The sequence below is a fragment of the Tenrec ecaudatus genome, chromosome 12 (assembly GCF_050624435.1).
Source record: "Tenrec ecaudatus isolate mTenEca1 chromosome 12, mTenEca1.hap1, whole genome shotgun sequence".
NCBI classification, from domain to species: Eukaryota; Metazoa; Chordata; class Mammalia; order Afrosoricida; family Tenrecidae; genus Tenrec; species Tenrec ecaudatus.
In genome coordinates this window covers 29,872,276-29,893,131 of record NC_134541.1, presented here as the reverse complement: position 1 = coordinate 29,893,131, position 20,856 = coordinate 29,872,276, and the positions used below count along the sequence as shown (strand labels likewise).

At 59.5% G+C, this 20,856-nt stretch overlaps 1 protein-coding gene across 1 annotated transcript in view; it reads right to left on the bottom strand.

Moving 5' to 3' along the window:
- NOL4L (nucleolar protein 4 like) overlaps positions 1 to 14,922 on the bottom strand; it is a 127,979-nt gene extending 113,057 nt beyond the window's left edge. Inside the window, exon 1 of the mRNA XM_075563793.1 lies at positions 14,602 to 14,922. Within this exon, the coding sequence (XP_075419908.1) occupies positions 14,602 to 14,922 (321 nt within the window). The remainder of the gene's footprint in view (positions 1 to 14,601) is intronic.
- Between the last annotated feature and the right edge of the window lie 5,934 nt (positions 14,923 to 20,856).

Genomic DNA, 20,856 nt, shown 5'->3' with positions numbered 1-20,856 from the left:
AGACAGCCTGACAGTCAAGTTCCTGACCTCAGGTCGCCCGAGAGCAATGCACACACAAGCACCACATGACTCAGCCAGCGATAAGCAATAGAGGGAAGGGGCTTGAGAATCATCAGGGAACAAAGAGCAGTTTGAGAAGGCAGTCAGGGAAGAACTCACTAAGGAGGGACGTTTCAGGAGGGCCTGGTGAGTGCTAGGGGAACACCCAGGAGCCCAGGGTGGCTGGAGGGCAGCATGCAGGGAACTCATGGTAGAACTTCTGGGGCCACAGTGAGTTTTTGAGCAGAGAGGCAGCAGGGTCGGTGTGAGCATGACTGTGTGAGGCAGGAAGTATGAGGAAGGATGGGCCCTATTTTTGAGGAAGAAGTGAAAAGAACTGGTGTGGGGAAAGCACAAATGTGGTGGCTCCTCACTTCACTGCCATTAAGTCATTTCTGTGACTGTAACTCTTTATGGGAGTAGAAAGCCTCATCTTGCTCCCTCAGAGCAGCTGCTGGTTTCGAACTGCTGACCTTGCGGTTAGCAGCCCATCGTGTAACTCCGCCTCCAATGCTCCTCCAGGATTCAGCCCTCATATGAGCCAAACGGTTGGCTGTTCAGAACCCACCAACTGGTGCCTTGGAAGGCTGGTGTGGGAACAGGCTTCCGAAAGGCCAGCCTGGAAAACCAGAACATCCCAAAGGGAACACGAGAAAAGAAGGAAGGAGGAAGAAGGAGGAGGAGGAGGAGAACCGGGGCAGGGGGTGTTGGAGCAGGCCCAGTACACGGTACCTAGTGCTCCCTGGGAAAGGGGGACTCAGAAGAGTTAGGTGTGTGGACTTGGGAGGAGGCAGATGTGGACCCTCTGAGCGCCCGGCACTGTGGGGCAGGGCTGCCTGAGCCGACCAGCCAGATGGCATGCCAAGCCTATGACCACGTTCCCATGGAGCAGGAGTTGCACTCTTTATCTGTCTTTGTCGGGTTTCAGTCCAAACAATTAGGTAGATGTTAGTATATCGTTCAGTGTACCATTCTACCCTTAAGAAAACATTAAAGCAACGCTTCTAGATGCACCCGAACGTCTCTAGCGGGACAATACCGTAAGAGTACTCATCACGTTTTGATACTTGAGAAAAAGTACTGCCCGTTTGTTATGACAGACCATCGTATGTATCTCAAATGTCTACTGCGATAGACTAGAGGCTGGCCCATAACTACTGGATGTGCCAAAGTGACAGGTTCACACCCCAGAGACTGCTTGTATCCAGCACTGGTAGCCCTAGTACTTCCAGGGTCAGGCTTAAGTCCACCCCCTCCCGATAGAATGGCTCTTGGCTGCAGTCCAAACTCACTGCCACAGGGTAGACCTGCCCCCATGGGTTTCCTAAACTGTAACTCTTTATGGGAGTAGAAAGCCGTGTTTGTCTCTCTCAAAGCAGCTGGCGTTTCCAAACTACTGACCTTGCAGTTGGCAGCCTAACTCCTAACTATGGATACATAGTAAGCTCAGTGAATCTCTGTGGGATGAATGAGCAGGTGCCAATCAAAATTGCCGACTGAACCAATGAATGGACTGCCCGCGCCCCTGTGCCTTTTGCTGCAGCTCACAGGGAACTCCGGAAAGCCAGGGCCCAGGGGGCATGTCTTACCTGCCTTCCACAAGCATGCACGGCAGGCTCTTTTGCTGTATCCCTTTCACAGAAGAGGAAACTGAAGCTCAGAGAAGTTCATTACCTTTCCCAAGGCCACTCAGCACAAAGCAATCCGGCTCAAGTTCAAACCCAGGTACATGTTAACGTGTCTCAATTCGGGGTCTTATCAAGGGTTTCAGCATCCAACTCAGCCATAAACCCTTGGAGGACAGGAACCCAACGGGAAGGGCCCCAGGAACAAGTCCTGCCTCTGTCAAGTCTGAGCCGCTTGCCTTAGCTCCTGCCAACACAGCCTGGCACCACCTCCAGGGTGAGCTGGCATTACCTCCAGGGTGAGGAAACCAAGACTCAGAGCTCGGACCTTGAATCTCCCCTACCCCAGCTGGTCTCATCCCCTCCTATCTCTACCCCTAACCTGGTGTGTCCAGGCTCCTGATCTCGAGCTCCAGTCGAAGCCAGGGCTAGGGCCTGGGGAGTCAGGTGCTTAGAGAGCCCTCCTCCATGCCAGAGGCCACTCTCAAGAGGCAGACCTGCTGGGGCTGGCCTGCGGGGCAGACCTCTGTGCCTGGAAGGGCAGAAGCCGGGGAACCTGAGCTTTGGCACCTGCAAGCCACTGTCACAGGGTACACATCCGCAATGAGTGGCAAACCTCACAGTCACAGCCTGCCTTCCACCGGGCCTTTCGAAGCAAGCCCATCGCCATGATGTCGAACCTGACTCAGCAACAGACCCTCTAGGACAGTGAAGAACTGTGCCCAGACGAGCTCATCCTTCGCTCTCGGGGCAGATGGCGGGTTCAAATCGCCAACCTTTCCCTTGGCAGCCGAGCACTTAACCACGATGTTCCCAGGGCTCCTTTTGCTAGGCCTTTCCTACCCACTGCCATCGGGTTAATTCTGAGTCTCAAGAACTTCAGAGACATCAGCCAATCTTCCCGAGGGCAGCCGGCTTCATCTGTCTCCCGTGGAGCAGCTGGTGGGTTTGCACTGGCGACCTTTCAGCACTCTGTATTTTCACAACACCCGTGAAGCTGGTCCTAGTGTTACTCCCACTTTCTAGATGTAAAGACTGAGGCACAGAGAGGTGGTGTACGTTTCCCTAATCACACGGTGAACCTATGATGAGATCAGGATCCCAGCTCTGGCAGCCCAACTCCAGAGCCAAGTGTCTCCGGAAGCCACACAAGGAACTGGGTCCCTCTGGGTGGGGTGGACACTCGGTCTTTCTGTGCCCCTGTGGGGACTGCTGATGCCTTTTATCATGGTCCCTTCTGCGCCTCTGTCCACAATGCCCCTGCCCCCTCTAGGGATGCTAGCCCATCCTTGCCCATTTCCTGGCTGATCTGGGCACAAGTGCCCTCCCTGGCTCCATTCAAGCCCCAGGGCACTCTTGGCTCTCATTGCCACCCATACCAAGCCCTGCCCACCTGCCCCCTCCTCTCTAGGCCTGGGTGTGGGTTGTCCCTCTCCCCATGTACCCTTTCCAGCTGTGGTGAGTAGAGCCCTGACTCAGAGGGGTTGGCACAGCCCTGCCCAGGTCCAGAGCATCAGCTGGCCATGGGGCTCCATGCCACTTCTAGCCACCATGGTCCTCAAGCCTCAGCATCCCTTGGTGACCTGTGTGAGCCAGCCCTATCTGCTGAGCAGTGTGGCCCGAGACAGACACCCCGCCTCTCCCTCCTGAGAAGATGCACTGCCCAAGTCCTGGTGAGGATCAAGTGGGCCCAGCCTGGCATCTGGGACTTGATGCCAGGAAGATGGCCATCTAGGAGTGGAGAGTGGAGGGCAGGTCTGACACTTCCGTACTGCAGGTGCACAAAGCCCTGCTCTGCCTCCAACCAGCTGTGTGGCCACAGACACGCTCCTGACCTCTCTGAACCCTTACTGGACAACGAGGCGCGTCAGGCCACCTATGTCTGGATGCTCACGTGGGGTCGCACAGGGGTCACACACTCATTAGCACAGCATCTGATGTACCCTACACACTCAGTAGCTGCGAGTGATTTGGGGACCAGCAAGGTTTGGAAGTCTAGCAGATACTGATGGCTACAGAGCTCTTGATGTCAGTGTCCAGTGACCACTGACATGACTTGCCATTTTGCAGGTGTGGAAGTGGAGGTTCAGAGAGGGTGAGATGTGCCCCACAAGGTGACATAGCTGGTGGAGGAGCCAGGACTTGAGCCTAGAAGAGCACACCAGCTCTGAGCTGATTGGATTCTGTGAAGCCCACTGTCCCCTGACCCCTTCTCCCTTCCTCCCTCCCTCCTTTGAAAGCCCATTTCTGATTAAACCAATGGACAGCCTCACTTCCCACCTGCCCCCACCTGCCCCCACCCCTGGCTTCTACCACGACTTCTCTCATCCAGACCTGGTGGGGGGGTGACCAGGCCAAGTCTCCCCTCCTCAAGGACAGCCACCCATCCAGTGCCCCTGCCTGCTTCTCCTCTGCCTCTCTGCTCCTTCTGCAATACTGAGTTCCACTGCCCACCCCCCACCCCCTCTGTCCACCAGCCCCAGGCTCCAGGCCCATAGGTCCAATTGCCCCAGGCCATGCCATAGGAGGAGCAGAAAACAGCTCCCATTTCCTGCCTGCCCCAAGTCTTTCTTCATCTTCCCCACAAGAGCCCCATAGATGGGAAATTCTGCTGGGCCCATTTTCCAGATGGGCAAACAGAAGCTCAAAGAGGGACATGGACTTGTTCCAAGGATATCCAGCCAAGAGCAGAAGCGTGTGGGATTCAGAGCAGGCTGGTGTCAGCCCCCACATCCAGGTGGGCAGCCCTGCCTCCCACACCTATCAGAGTCCAGGCCATTGTCCGACCGGGGCTCCCTTTTAGGGCAGGCTTGGCTATCTGTGTTCGGGAGCCTGGGTGGCCTGGTGGGTTATGAGCTGGGCAGATAAGAGAAAGGCCGCCAGTTCTGCCCTACCAACCGCTCTGAGGAAGAAAGCCGGAGACTTGCTGCTCCCGTAAAGATGGGAAACCCCCAGAGGCAGGTCCACACTGTGCTATAGGGTTGCTATGAGGCAGTTGACTCGAACAGCAGCAGGGTAGCTAGGTCCACAGCTCTCATCACCCCATTTTTCACAGGAGTACACCGAGGCTGAGGGAACTAACTTGTCGCAGGCTGTAAAGCAGGAAACGGCAGAGCCTGGGCCCGGCCCGGCTCTCCCTCCACAGGCCCTGACTCCACACTCTGCTGACCTGCAGGGTCTCAGGCTCCATACATACACAGCCCCGGCTCCCAGCCAGCTCCTGCCCCAGCCTCCTGATCTCCCAGAGGGGTGCCGGCCCCCCACGGGCTCTGGTGGGAACTCTGTGAGCTCCCTGCCTGCTTCATCCCTCATACCCCCTTGCCCAGGATCTCAGGGCACAAAGGGCCTCCTAACCACTGTTGGGAGGCTAACTGCTATCTGACTGGGGATCCTTGTAGTGGGCAGAGGGCTTTCAAGGAGCCCTGGAGTTGGGCGGTGGCCCCACGTATGACCTGCTAGCCAGCTTGGAGGGTAATCAGTTGCTTCTACAGATGAGGTCAGGGGAATGGAATAAGCAAGCAGTTTGTCGACACACAGCTGGTGGGTGGCAGAGGTAGGGTCCACGGGCAGGTCTGTCATTTGTCATGTTACTCTGTGACCTAGTCCAGAGGCCCTGCTGCCTGGGCAGACCCCCTCCTGGTAGTGGCAATCTGCCCCCACCACACACACAAACACACTCCCTGACTTTAAGCATTTTACGTGGATTCTATCCTTTAGTTTCCCCCACAACCCTGTACTGGCCATACTATATCATCAGACCCATTTCTCAGATGAAAAAACTGAGGCACTGGGTGTCCAGCAGGGACTGTGCCTCTGTTGGCTAGTCTGTATTATGGGGTCCTTTCCCAGGATGGCTGAGGACTGAACAAGGCAGGGGAAGCCAGGTCCCCTGGGTACCCCCACCCCCACCCTCAGGCCCTGTCAGACATGGCTGAAGACCCCAGTGCCTAATTCTTCAACTTCCTTTAGGGACCAGCCTGCTGAAGGAAGGGCCCCTCGTCCCCAAGAGCCATTCCTCAGCTTGGGGTCACCAGAAAACGATGAGTCATCCACCCAAGCTTAGGCCTCCCAGGATCCCGCCTTGGGTCCCAGGCCAGGCCAGCCAGGTCCCCATGAGCATGATGACACTCCCTGATCCCACCAAGGCCTGAGTCACCACGCCTCCTCCGAAACCTCCTGCCACCACTCAAGTCAGCCTTAATTTCGGCACAGCCGTCTGATTCTGCCCCTGGACCCTGTCCTCCGCCCTTCTAAACAGGACCGGGCACGGTCCCATCTTCCTGGTCTCCTGAATGACCCCTATTTCTGCTCAGGAACCCTAGGGCTCACGCTGACCCACAAGTCTTCCTCACCTTCACTTCCCAGATCACCACAGCCCAGGCGTCCGTCCATGCTCCTTAGAGAGAAGGGGCCCCCTCCGCCCCCGGGGACCTGTCTCTCCTCACCCCTCCCGGGGACACACTCTCTCTCAACACAGTCTGAGGGATCCTCCTCAAACCTCACCTGCTCGGGTGGGCTGGGTGCTCGCACGCGAACACTTTGGAGTGACTTTCTAGGCCCTTCTCTTCAATCTGGCCCCAGCCAATGACGCCAGCCCACTCCCTGGAGACCCCCAGCCTCCCATGGACACCCCATCCTCTGGCCCCCGCAGAACCATCCCAAGCAGATGTGAGCATGTACCAGTCTTCCCCTCAATCGGAACCCGCTTCTCCAGAGAGCCATAACCCCGATGAACGCTCACCTACCATTCCCAACCCCTGGAATGGCTCCTGCTGGAAAATTCTTCGGGGCCTCAAAGCGTAGCTCAAAGGTGGCTTCCGGAGGACTTCCTAGATGTCCTCCGGCAGGAGGCCCAAGCCCTGTGTCCTGGGGTGGAGCACAGACCTGGGTGAGACAGGGCCTCTAGCGCCTGCTCTGAGGGGTTGGCCTCCCTCCACCATGGTGGGGTGGGGGTGCTTAGAAGAAGGGGCTGTTCTGGGTCCCGGGGTTATAACAGTCTGCCCCAGTGCTGCTTACAGCCTCGTAAAAGGAGACAGATGCTAAACACCCAATAACCCCCCCCACCCCCAATCAAACTCTTTGGGTCGATTTCAAGCCACAGTGACCCTCCAGGATGGATAACAACTGTCCCACAGAGTCTCCAAGGCTGGTTTCAAATGTTGACCTCCTAGAAGGCAGAACCACTCCACCACCAGGTTCCTCGGGTGCCTGCTTGTATGCTTATCAGGGGCAGCTCAGGGCCATGGGGAGAACCCAAGTAGACAAGAGGGAAGGAGCGGTGGTGGCATGGAGGAAAGGACCCAGGACGGCTTGGACTGTGTGAGGAGGGGACACTTGAGCAAAGCCCTAAAGGAGGACAGGGAGTCAGCCAGGCACAGAGACGAAGAGCTCCCCAGACAAAGGCCACAGCAACTGCCAGGGCCCCGTGGCTGGACAAGGGAGGGGCGAGTGGGAAGGCCTGGTAGCCCCGAGAAGCCGGGAGGATTCTAAGCAGGTGATCTGATGGGCTTTTTGGTGTCCCTTCCAGCTGTGTGTGTGCAGAAGAAAGGGTCAGACAAGGCTAGGCGCAGGGAGCCTGGGGCAGGGGTGTGGGGCTGCTGCATCTCCAGAAGTGACTGGTGTGGAGGTGGTGAGCATCGAATGGGTCCCCGGAGGAGGACAGGGGTGGCCCCCGTAGGGAGGGCCAGAGCAGGAGCACAGGGGTGAGTAATGAATGCATGAGTGAGCAGCTGGACCCAGGTAAACTTGGGTGCACCCGGCTTGGGTGAGGTGTGGGATCCTGAGTGAGCTCCCTCCATGGCCTCATCGGCAGCAAGGGCGTTCCACCCCAGGCCCGACAATGGCCAAGAGGACAGGGTGCTGAAGGAGGGGGGGGGGGGGCGGGGTGTGATCTTGTGTGTGTGCCAGGATGAGTCCAGACTCCCAACCCTGCTCTCTCCCATCCTTCCCCTCCTCCTCCCTCGCCCTCAATCCCCCACTTCCCAACCCCCTCGGCCTGGCCATGCCTAGTGGTCTGCAGTCTGCAGCTGCAGTGGAAATTGGAGGGGAGGGAAGGGAGGGGGAGGGGTGGCATCTGCCTCCTCACCAGGCTGTTGGGGCAGGTGGGAGGGCAGCTTCCAGCTCTGAGAAGCTTTTGTGAAGTGCCCTCAGGCGAGGGGGGGGGAGGGAGGGAGGGCACTATGAGCCTCGAGAGCTAGGGCCCCCTACTGCTGTTCCCAGGGGTCCTTCCTAGAGCCCTGCCTCCACACCCTGGGGCTTTAGAGGGTCACACAGAGCCTGCCACTTGCTCACAGTGGACTTGAGGGATCCACTGACCTCTCAGATGCCAGCTTCGCATCTATGTCACCTAGGCAAGGGACTAACCAAACTGAAAAGCACCTGGCACAGGGCAAAGGGATGTAGGCATGGAGCTGCTAACCTCAAGGTCCGTGGTTCAAACCCACTGGCCACTGCGTAGGAGACAGATGAGGCCATCTGGTCCCACGGAGATTTACAGAGCCTCTGAAAGCCTGGATAGGGTGAGTCTGAGTGGAAACCCACTCCTGAGGCAGTGGGTTTGGGCTTCGTCTTGGGTGGCGCAGGGCAGAAGTTTAACAAAATGGGAGATCCTGCCTAGGGGAGGCTGTGAGGTGGCCAGCCACTCTGCAGACCTCACTGTATCCTCCATAGGAGGCCAGGGCCCAGCACCACAGGTCTGTGGACCAAGGACAGGGGCTGGAGAAGGGAACCCCCCGCCCCCTTCCTCCAAGCTTTATCCAGGTCCCTCCAGTACCCTTCCGTGACCCTTCGGATCAAATGCCCCAGCACCAGGGAGAGACTCTGAGTTGGGAGGGAGCACTGGACTTTGTGTAGTAACCAGGGAAACAGAGACTCAGAGGAGGGCAGGGGTCTGCGAGTACAGGGAGAGACCCCAGGCCTTCAAGTTCCTGGGGCTCATGTCGCCTTCTGGTGTTCAGTTTGACCCAGTATCACATTGCCCGAGTCCCTGAGGGCACTAAAGACACAGAAATGACCCAAGTCATAATCCCCTGGAGACTCACAGCTGCTGCCCACTTACTCTATGTGCTAGGGACTTTGAAGGGCACTTTACGTCACTGTCCCAGGACACCCCTTTCCTCACCCTCCCTGTGTTCAGGATGTGAGAACCGAGACTCAGAGAAGACAGACGACAGGCAACTTGCCCAAGGTCGCCTAGCCAGGGAGTGGTTGAGTTGGAACTCCATGACATACATCTCAGGCCAGAGCCCCCCTCCCACTTCCCTCCCCCTCCCATCTCCAACAGGCCTACCCAACACCCCACGATGCTCCATGTGGGGCTCAGGAAGCACCACCGGGCAAAGGTCATCAGTTTTGCCCTACTGCCCACGTCGGACAGGAAGTAGGGGGAGGAGGGAGAAGACTGGAAAGGAGAAGGTGCCTTGATCACTCTGATGGGATGGGGAAATTTTACGCCCACCCCCTCCCTCACACTCAGTCCAGGCAGCTGCAGAGACCAGCAGGAGGACCAGCGCTGCTAGCAGCTCAGGCTTCCTGGGTTAGGCTATAGGGCACCCCCATCAGCACCCACTGCTATACAGAACAGGTTTTACCCCCCAAGACCCCCGCACTCTGTGCACACACATGTGCCCACACTGTGGGCTGCCAATGCCCATACCATGCCGCATCAGTGCCCCCCCCCACATACCTGCCCCATGTACACACGCCTGGCCAGCCTGCACACACATGCTCACACCCACCTTCGAGGCCACACCCATGCCTTCGATAGCCGGCCACGTGCACAGTGCTACATGCATACAGCTCATTTTGCCATGGCGAGGGTTGAGCCACAGAATCCCAGGTCTGCTGGAAGCCAAGCCAGGCAGGCCCTTGACCTTTGTCTTTGGATGGCCCCAGCTGCAGTCTTCCTGGCCCCCAGTTCTCCCAGCAGTAGTTCAGGGTCCCAGATGGGCCTCCTGGCTCCCTGACACTCAGGGGGGAGGGGACAGCAGCCTGCAGAGGTCATGAAGGTGGAGGTGTTCACACTAGACCTTCCCTGAGGAAGAAGGCTGCCTGCTACTCCCACTCCCCTGCAGATTGACCCCAGAGCCCGAGGGGTAGGCCCTAGGAGGCAGAGCCTGACCCTCCAGCATCACCGTGGCTCCAAAACGCAGCTCCCGAGGGTCCTCAGGACCACATTGACCCCACTCATGGAGGCTTAATTAACAAAATGGTCCACTTCTGCCTCTCATGAGCAATCCAAATGGGGCTTAGGCCAGACGTCACCATCAGCCTCCTCCCCAAAGTCCCCGAGGCACAGGAGAACAGAGGCCCCCTTCTCCCATCCACACCCATCCACAGAGGCCCAGGAAAGCTCCAGAGGTCTCAGAGCTCAGACAGACCCTGTCCCGGGCACCCACCTAAGGGCAGAGAGCTCTCTATCAGAAGGAAGAATCTTCTACATGCATTCAGACTAAGGTGTTATTTCAGACTGAAAGGTTGCCCTGAAGAGCCTGATGCTTTTCAACCGGGATCCAGGATCCAGGACTCTTTGGTGTTGGGACTGCAAATGTGTAGAGACTGACAGCGGAGCTCAAGGTATGTGGTCATCAGCAGTGCAGCCTCAAGAGGGATGAGGGGAGGAGTGGCCCCAGTTTCCCGGCCTCGGTGTGCTCATCTGAAGGATGGCAAGAATAAGAGCACTGACCTCCAGGCAAGAACCCAACAAGCTGATGAGTATCAGTTGTGAGATACACTGTGACAGACACACAGTAGGTGACTCAGAAATGGTCGCTGCAGTGACCATATGGGGAAAACCAGGAAATACTGAAGTATTCAACCAAAGGTCACGCATATATTACACTGTGCTAAGCTAAAGGCCACCTCCCTCCCAGACCAGCGGCCGCAGGTGCCAAAGGTTTATGCAAAAGCTCCGGGGAGAAAGCCTTAAGACGGTGGAAATGCGCGCCACTAAATGAACACCGTCCACAAACTGGGAAAAGACCACCATTAGTCAATTTGGCCAGCGCAGCACCTGGGGTCTGGCTCACAATGGCCTGGCGTCTCACTGATGGAGTTTGGCGATCATAGCGTTTGCCCTGGAGGTGAGGGGCTCTCCTGGTGGGATTCCTGACATCAGTGATGGGCTCTCGGTGGAGCAGCAGGCTAACCTCAACCCTAGTCCCACCCCAACAGAAACCCGGGCCCTGGTCTGAGGCCTCGATTTTCCCATCCAGAAAATGGGACTGTAGGGCTGAGAGGGGCTATCTCCCAAGGAGCCTTGGGAGTTGACAGACAGCCTGTGGCCCCACCCCAACTGTCACTGGTGGCCCTCTCAGGCCCAGAGGACAGCCTGCTCTGAGAAGCCAGAGGAAAAGGAAAGAGGTTAGTTTGTGGCTGACACCGGGGACTGATGTCCGAGGGTCCTGCTTCTGAAGACAAGCGTTGGTGGAGGCCAGAACAGGCCAAACACAAGAAATAATCATCAGAGGCGACCCGGGCCAGGAGGCCCCGAGCTTGTCATAAAAAAAGATCTTATCCCCTGAGCACCCCGTGTATGCCCCAGGAGGACTCCGCCCTCCTCCCCTCAGCCCTCAGCCTCCACCTTCTACTTCCTGTGACAACCTGCAAACTGAAGATCAACTTGCCTCCCCCACGCCCAGGCTTTGGCTAGACCCCCCCACCCCACCCCCGCCCTGCCCTGCCCCCCACTGGGCCCCAGCTGTGGGAGGCCCCAGCAGAGTGTAATTCCCCTTGCACTCCTCTCAGCCCTGGGCAGTCCGGACAGATTAAGCCTTTGTCACACACACCCAGAAAAGCTCAGGGCCAGATGGGACAGGACAAGTGGTGTCAGTTCATCGACCCTCAGCCAGCCAGGACAAGGGCAGAGCCCTGAGGACCAAGGCCCTGCATATGGCTGAAGGAGACCAAGGGGGGCAGGGCTGGGAGCAGTGGGGAGCAACCTGGGAGAGAGATGACCCATCATAGACACTCTGGAAACCATAACTACACCAGAGGCCCTTGCTGGGGTGACCCACGTCCCCTCTTGCGTGAAGTCTTGGTACTCCCACTGCCTCTGTACCATCTGTTCCACTCTGCCCAGCTCGCCCACCAGCTGGGCACCTCTGGAGCAAGCTCAGAGTCCGACCCACTTGGGCCTCCCAAGACACATGGCGGTCGGGTAAAGGTTTCTGGTCTAATGACCTTCACCCAAACCCACCCAGGATAAAACTCATTCAACTGCCACCAGGGTAATGACTAACTTTAATCGTGTGTGTGTGTGTGTGTGTGTGTGTGTGTGTGTGTAAGGCAGGGGACCCTCTTGCACCTTTCAAAAAAGGTCTCATCCAGCCCCTCCCACGAAGAGGCCATGGCTACCGGGCATTCCCAATTTCGATTCCCCGTAGGATTTGTTCCTCTTAGGTCCGTGAAAAGGAAAACGGAATTTGAAAATAACAACGGGGCCCCAGGAAGACTCTTGGAGGAGGGGTGGCAGGATGGGATTGGGGCATCTCCTGTGGCTGGCTCCGGTTGGCTAGGCTAGTGGCAGGTAACTAACGGGCTCTCTGGGGACCGGCAGACCAGGCAGGCTGGCTTGGGGAACTGGACCGGTGGGCTGTTGCAGGAGGGCGCGTCTGTTGTGTTTGTCGTCCTCCTGGCAGCCCCGGCTGGGAGGCCTGGGTCCCCTTTCTCTGCCTCCCAGGCAAGCAGTCCCTTGGGCAGGGCTTATTATTGGTCTGAGAGCCAGGGAGGCAGGGTGTAGTGTGAGGTCCCTGCTGTGAGGGAACTGCAGGGCGGGTCTGCCAGGCCTGAGAAGGGTCTGAAGCGCTGGGCAGGGCTGGGCTGGGCAGCACCTGGTTTTCAGTGCCCAAGCCTGGATGGAGTTCTGGTGGGGGTAGGGGGCAGTGCTCTGCCTTGTCAGCAGTGTGGCCAAGGAGAGGCTGCTGCCCACTCCCTGGGAAGAGGTGGACCCTTGCAGAGAGCCCGGGAGGAGGTGGCCACGTTTTTGATGGAGCTCACTGCTCCCCAGTCCACTGCTGAGCGGGGTGGGGGCTCACATTTCAGACTAGGAAGGAGGCAGCTCCCTGCGAGTGGTCACCGAGGGAGGGAGGGAAGCACTGCCCTGGGATGCCTGCATAGCTGGGGGCACAGACCCAGCCATCTGGTGGGTCACTGACGCCGAAAACCTGACCCAAGAGTGGAGCGAACTGAGCGGGGTGGTGCCAAAATGGAGGGTGGACAGGGCTGTTTTAGCTGGGGAGTGCTCATGACTCCCGCGGTGGGAAGGTGGGCAGTGATTGGGGCTGTCCCCGGCTCCTTCAGGGTGGGGACAATGACCCAGGCTCTCCTGGGGTTGGGAGGGGGGCAAGCACTGATTTAGGATGGAGGCCGTAAATGACCCCCCGCAGGGAAGAGCACTGGCCCAGCTTCTCCCAGTGAGAATCCGGCCCCGGAGGCGCGCCCCTCGGCCGGGCCCTCGTTGCCTGTCCGGCCGGAGGCGGCAGCGGCGCAGATGGGCTGCTGGCGGCCGCAGCGGCGGCGGCGCGGTGATCGGCGCTCCTCGCAGATGGGCCGCCCGCCCTCGGCGCTCGCGGCTCCCCACTCCCCGCGGCCTGCAGCCCCGTCCCCTGGGCGCGGGGGGAGGCGCTTCTGGACCCGCTCCCTGGCTCGCGCCTCCCTCCCTCGCGGCCCCCTCGCCCCGCGGGCCCGGCCCGGGCGGCCGCCGGAGGAGAAGGGGGAGGGGGAGGGGACAAGTGCACTTTTCGTAACGACCGAATCAATTGTGTGTAAAGAGCCCGCTCCGGCCGGGGACAGGGCTGCGCGCGGGGCGGGCGGCCGGGACGGGGGAGGAGCGGGAGAGGGAGCGGGGGAGCGAAGAGGGAGGGAGGCCGGCGCGGGGCCGCCCCGCTCGTTCGCTCGCTCGCTCGGGCCGGGCGAGGCCGGGAAAGGAGCGAGGGGGGCAGGGAGGGAGGCCGGCCGGCCGGGCCGGGCCGGGGGCGGAACGCACTAATGGAGGGTCCTGGGGACGGAAAGTTCAAAGCTCAACGGCGCCCCGGGAGCGGCCGCCCCCAGCCCCCACCCGCAGCAGAACAATGAGGTCCCGACGGGGGAGCAGCGGGGCCCGCGCCGCACGCCCCCTCCAGGGCGCCCCGGGCCGGAGGGGACGCCCCCCGCCCAGCCGCCCGCCCGCTCGCCTCCTCCTCCTGCTCGGCTGCTGCGGTTCCCCGCCCCCTCCCCCCACGCCACCCCGCCCGAACCGGGCCAGCCCGGGGGACGGGGGAGGGGAGGGGATGGATAGGTCAGGCCGCCCCCGCCCCAGGGAGGGGGGAGCAAGGGGCCCGAGGGGCGGAGAGGGCGCCCCACCCACCCGCGGGAGGCTGCTCCTGCGCCAGGCTGCGGCTCGGGCCGCCCCTCCCCGGGCAGCCCCGGGTGGGGTCGGGGCGGCAGTGCCCAGGCGGGCCCTCTCCCCAGAGCCGAGAGGCCAGGCGGACTCAGCGTCCCAAGGCTGTCCCTGCCCCCCCACCCCCCCGCCACCGTCCGCGGCACCACCCCCTACACACACCGCCCAGCCGGCCCGGGGGCGGGAGCGCGAGGCGCCCGGGACAGGCAGCCTGGGGCGGGTGTGGGGGGGTGGTGGCTCGGGCTTCGGAGCAGCCGCCTGCTGGCGGGGGGAGGGGACGGAGCATGCTGGGGTGAGCAGCCCGGGACAGCCCGCCCGACGCGGCCACAGCCCGGGCAGCGGCTCGGAAGGGGGCAGGGACGCCCTGAACCCAGAGCTCTGCCGGGGCGGGCCGGGGCTGGCTGGTGGACAGGGACGCGTGCGCCCCGAGCGGGGCAGACGTACGGACACCATCGGGGACACACGTTCGGACAGACATCCACACCCCCCCACCCCGCCCTACACCCTCCCGCCCCGAGCCCCGCCGCGGGACCGGCCCGCGGCCGCGGCGCGCGCACTCACCGAGCCCGTCTTGACCGGCACATACACCACTTGGCCCATCTTGGGTTCCCGGCCGCTGCCCAGGCGGAAGCCCTTGGAGCGCACCCAGAACTGGAACTTGCCTTTCTCGCCGGCCGCGGGGCCGCTGCCCGCGCCGGTCCCGCCGCCGCCCTGCAGGACCTCGGCGATCCGCTGGTATTTGCTGCGTGTCACCGTCTTGGTTTTGGCCGAGTCGCCGTAGGTGCGCAGGCACCAGTCCCGGAACTGGCGGCCCAGCTCCGAGTCCCCGGGGCTGCGCTCGCGCTCCCAGCCCCCGCGCAGCAGCAGCGTCGGCTTCGGCATCCTCCCGCCGCGCCCGGCGCCCTCGGGGGCGGGCCGGCCGCCGGGCCGCCCGGGGCCGGGGCTGGGCTGGGCCGGGCCGGGGCGCGCCGCCGCCGGGGCCGTCCCGCGGTGTGGCTTCGGCACGGTTGCTTGCTGGGCGCGGGCGGCGGCCGGACGCGCGGGGCTGCGGCGCGCTCTGTCCTGCTCGGGCGGCGGCGGCGGCAGCGTTGGCGGCGGCGGCAGCGGCTCCGGCTCGCCTCCTGCTCCGCCTCCTCCTCCCCCCGGCCGGGATGAAGGAGCGATGGAGGCAGCTCCGGGCCCGGAGGTGCAGAGGGGGCGGGCCGCCCCGCCGGCGGCCGAGAGGCGGGAGGCGGGGAGCGGCCCCGGGCGCGGGGAGCGAGACCAAGCCTGGGCGCGGGCGGCGGCGGCGGCGGCGGCGGCTGTCAGCTTGCCTGGCTCGTCCTGCTCCTGCTCAAGCTCCCACCGCTGCTGCTCTTCCTCCTCCTCCTCCTCCTCCTCCTCTTCCAGCGCCCGCCTCCTCCACGCCGCGGGATCCCACCTGTTAGAGCGGCGCAGCCTTCGCCGCCGCCCCCCCTCCCTCCCGCGCCTGCCCGCCGGGCCGAGCCTCCGCCCTGTCCCGGCCCCTGGGGGCGCGGGGGCTGTCGCGCCGACAGCCGCCAGGAGGGCTAGCGCTGCAGGAGCACAGTGCCCAGCCCGGGGACCGAGTTCCCTCTGGCCCAGCTAAAACCCGAGCCTCACAGGCCATGCGCCTCTTGGACGCGGCTGTCCCGCGAGGAGCCTGGTGGAGACCCTCCCAGGCCACAGGCGCCCCTGCCTCTGGAGCCTCACTGCCGGACTCAGCCCTGCGGGCGGTACAGAGCGGGCATCGCTGGCTCCCTTGTGGGCCGGTCAGCATTGCCTGGGCTAGTGCAGTTGGCCTGACCTCTCCTGTGCGTGCAAGGTTCCGGAGAGCCCCAGTGGTGAGGCATGAAATGTGTCTCCCGGTAGAATCCCAACCATCTGGGCAGATAAATTTCCTCCCCTCTGGTTTCACCCCAAATTCCCGACCTGTCGGGGACCATCCCTGGGCTGCCCCACTGCTGGGGGCAACCCCAGGCCCAAGGATGTTGTCCCTTGGTTGTAGCCTCAGTCCACACAGCACACCCACAAAATTCATCCTGAGATGGCCCCCAGCTTTGAGGGTGCCCCCTGAACCTAGAAACCCTTGGAGAGGAAACTCAGGTGGCCCCACCATCCCCCAGCTCCCTGGCGGCAGAACTGACCTTGGATGGAGTTGGCCCCCTCCTCTTTAATGAAATTACCAACATAAATAAAAGGTGCGGGCCAATTCTCCAGGATCTCAGCCCTCCTTCCTGAAAAATTATCAAGATTCTCTGGGAGCTCCCTCCCCTTCCCCAGGGACCCACCACCATGTTCCCAGCCACTCCAGCAGGTGGGCACCAATGCAGGTAAGCACAGGCTTACTGGTGCTTATGTACTCCTCGGTGGTGAAAATTTTCACCTTTTTTTCACTACCTCTAAGAGCTTCCTGCTAGGTCTGGCTGACATCTCTCTCTCCCCCAACCCCAAAGCCCTGACCTACAGACTCAAAGCGGCTTTTCAAATTGTCAGTCCCCTGACAGGGACGGAGTACCCCTGCAAGCAAGGTAAGCATAGGCTTACTCATGCTTATTTACTAATCCGTGGTGTGTTGGCCTCGCTCATTGTGTAATCTGCCCCTGGCTTCTGCCACGGCCTGCTACTCCTGAGAAGCAGGCACTCCTGATTTTACAGATGAACGCCTGGGACTTGGAGAGGTGAGGGGACCTGCTCAAGGTCATGCAGGGCTTCAGCTCAGCTCTGCCTGGCTCCTGCTGCCACCTCACACAGGAAGTCTCCCCTGTCACCCTGCTGAGAGGGATCCCTACCCTGCTTATGCTGGCTCACCTCCCTTCCTAGACCAGGAGCTAGCTCCCTGTGCTCACTCAAGGCCTATGTCTGAGTCATCCTGGTATGCCCAGGCCCCAACACAGCACCTGGCACACACAGTAGGTGCTAACCAATGCTGAACAAACCCCAAAGGTCTTCCAAGTCCTAACCTCCCTCTGCATGTCACATAGGGTTTTATTTTTAGATCATTTTGCATTCCCACGTTGCTTTATATTCACCCCAAATTCCAGGCACTGGGCCTCTTTCTCTTCCCATGAGCTTTGCTTTTAGTTGTGTGGCAGCATGTCCACTGTTCAGAGGGGACCTCTAGGACCCAGATAGGGGAAGATACTACCCAATGACCAAATTCTGGGGGGTACAGGGACAGGAGCACGGGTTGGTGGCCTATGCCCTGATTTTTCCAGTGCACCTCTCCATCCTTAAGTCCCCCTCACCACCACCACCCCACCCCGAAAGCTGACCCTGAGCTGATGAGAGCAGAGGTGCTCAAACCCACTAATGCTCCATGATCACTTGCAGCCAGAACGCCCTGCTGCGGAGGTGTTAGGGCCTCCCATTTGAGCCTGGGGCTCTGTCCAATGCCAGGACTCATCTCCAAAGTGGCAAAGTCAGACCACCTCTCCATCCAACCAGATTTTGGTCTTGCCTGTCAGGACCTGAAACCAACCTTGAGACCAAGACTAGAAGAACTAGATGGTGCCCGGCTACCACTATCAGCTACTGTGAACAGGATCACAGTAGAAAGTCCTGGCTAGGTAGGTTAGGAGGAAAATGTGGCAGGGGGCGGGGGGGGGGGGCAGGGGGCGGGGACGACACATAGAGATCAAGATCACTGGTCAGATATCAACTGGTGGGACCCCCAATCTATGGCCCTTAGTCACCCTTCTGGTCTGGAACTGAGCTCACCCCTGAGCTAGAATCATCAACCACTTAAGATCAAAAGGGCAGCATTTACCCAGAGCCAGAGGGTTAAGAAGGAGGGACATAAACAGGAAACTGGGAGGAGGTGGAACACTAAAAGGATTGCAATGGATGAGCTGAAACAAAATGTGTATGAATGATTGGACATGTAATGATGACCTGCTCTGTCAGCCTTCACTTAATTCACAATAAAAAGGTTTCTGGGTTTCTTTTGTAATAAATGAATCCATTGGTCCACCTCTTGCTCAGTGACCTCAGGCAGGTCATTAAACCCAGACTTCCTCATCTATATAATGGGCAGGATGTCCCAGATGTAAACATTCAACAGGCTGAGAAAGTTGAGAGTGCCAGGTGGTATCTAGCAGGTACCCATAAATGCCATGTCCTCTTTCACAAGGGCAGCCAGTATTCACAGAGGAAGTCAGACCCTGTTAATGCACTTGGTGTATCAGTCAGCAGCTATGACACCCTGGGGCTCTGGAGATGAGCTAGCCTCGGGCTCCCCGAGGTCCCTGCTCTCCTGGCACTCACAGACAGGTGGGGTACACAGCCATTAAACAGACAAGCACCCACCGATTCCAGCTTGGGGACGAGCCACGATGGACCTAGGGAACTGTGACAGCAAGTGATGGACGGGAGGGTGTGCAGGTCTTCCGGGGTCAGGGAAGACCCTCTCCAAGGTAGCATTTGGGCAGAGATGGAAATAACCAATTCGAAAGAGCCAGCTGTGTTGATCGAGGGGGGGCAAGGGGCGGAGAAGCATGGCAGACAGAGGGCACAGTGAGGGCTAAGGCCCTGGGCAGAGAAAGAGATGAACATTTCCAGTAGCTAAAAGGGGGACTGTCCCCACTAGTCCATCAGGTTGTGGTACTGTGGTGACGTGCGTGACTGTGATGCTGAAGGCTGTGTCAGTGGCATTTCGAATACCAGCAGGGTCCCCCAGAGCGAACAGGTTTCAGCAGAGCTTCCAGACTAAGAAGAGACGACAAGAAGGGACAGACTGCCCACTTTGGAGGAAGGGGCCACTGAGACCCTTATGGAGAGCATCGAAACCTTGTCAGAGACCGGAAACCTCATGACGAGGAGAGCAGTGTCAGAGTTGGTGCCAGAAGATGGAAGCCACTCATAACATGTCAGCCAGTCCCTGGAGAAGGAGGTCGTGCTGGGTCACGTGGAGGCGATAAAGTCCATCCTTCTATGAGAGGGATGGACACAGTGGCCTCAACAATGGGTTCAAACACAAGAACAACTGTGAGGAAGGTGCAGGACCGGGCAGTGCTTTATTTTGCTGTCCATGGGGGTGACTAAGCGTCGGAACTGATTCAATGGCATTTAACAACAACAAAAGAGGAGGCTGAATAAGTGTTTAAGTGCTAACCACAAGGTCATTGGTTCAAACCCACTAGCTGCTCCAGAGAAAGTTGAAGTTTTTTCTGCCCCAATAAAGATATACAGCCTCAGAAACCCTATGAGCTGGTATCAACTCGGTGCTAGAGGGTTTGGCTTGGGGAAGAAGAGGCCCGTGAACTAAAGGGAAGGGAATCGGGGGCAGTGGGCAGGCAAGAGGCTGGAAGACCCTGGGGAAACAGGACGATAATTTTTGGATGCATGCAAAGCTGTCAGTGAGTTTGAACCGTTGACTGCTCCATTGAGAGAGGCGAAGGAAATGAGGGCCCAGGGCAGCTACAGTGGTCTCGGGGCTTAGAGGTCAGAGGCCTAGGTTTCTCCTACAGTTGGTCAGCTCACTCCCCACTTCACAGCTCAGCCTCTTGCTGCAAGAGCCCTGGGATGTGGTGGTGGCTGAGTCCAGAATGAGAACAGCTCTACAGCTTATTTCTGCTTTTGAGATAACAGCTCCCTGAGCCTCCAGCCTGTTCGTGGTAGTGGCATCCCTTCCCAGGGCTTCTGCCCCAGGGCACTCTGGGTAGGGGGAAATACCCATAATGTCTAGCTGAGGGGGTGGGAGTCGAATGGTAAGCAATCATGGCCGTGTCTTCTCATTTCAAACACCTGCCAAAGGACAAAGTCCAACCCGAACCAAACTCACTGCTATGGACTTGGTTCTGACTCACAGCAAGCCTATAGGACAGAGTAGGACTGCCCCGCAGGCTCCCAGACTAAATCTTAGTGGAAGCAGAGGAGGGGTTGGTGGGTTCGAACGACTGATCTTTGAGCTAGCAGCTTGACTCACTAGGCCACCAGGGCTCCTTGGACACATCAGGCTGCCCCACTCACCAGAGGTCTTTCTGTTTGTTTTTTCACCCTTAATCCAGATGTTCAAGGGCCCATGAGACTGACAGGGAGGCTAACCTCAAGGACACAAACACACACACACACACACACAGAGTTCCAACACTCGTGGTGATCCACTGGTGCATAGAACTCCCTGGAGGGTCCTCCGAGAGCACAGAGTCCAGAGTCTGCCTTTTAAAGACAGGGAAACAGTCCTTCAGAAAGGAAGAGGCTCAGGGCTGAAGGGCAAAGGCAGACCCTTGACCTTGGGCCTAGTTCAGACAGATGAGCAACCCTTTACTGACTTTCCTTCAGGACGAGTGGGGGCTGCCTGGAACTCAGAGGCGAGGGGGCCCATTTTTGACCTCGGGAAGTTCCCGACCTGGGGGTGGGACAGAGTGACTCAACTCTTTATGCTGAAAGGCTGGGAAGAACAGGGGTCCAGGAGCCTCGAGGAGGGTGCTCTCCATTGCCCGGGGTGGTGCCCCTTCCATTCAGGGCGTACCCAGCCACGTGCCATGCCCCATTCCAAAGCATAACTGCTCCCAGGTGTCCAGCCACACCCACCTGTCGCCAAGGCCAAACTCACTTCACCCAGGACATCTTCCGCACGACTTCCTTTGATTATGCTCAGACCCCTGAGCGTGGCCCTTCAGGCCTCTGGCCCCACAATATTCTGATTGCTGCCTGGTTGCCTGTAGCTCCCTGCCAGGTCCAGCACAGGGTCTGAGATTATTAAATAAAGAAACAAGCCACAAATGAATGAATGAACCAATGGGCTGGGACTCAAGATGTCATCCTCAGAGGCTGTCTACGGCAGTCCCCACTATACCACCCAGCTTCCCACAACGC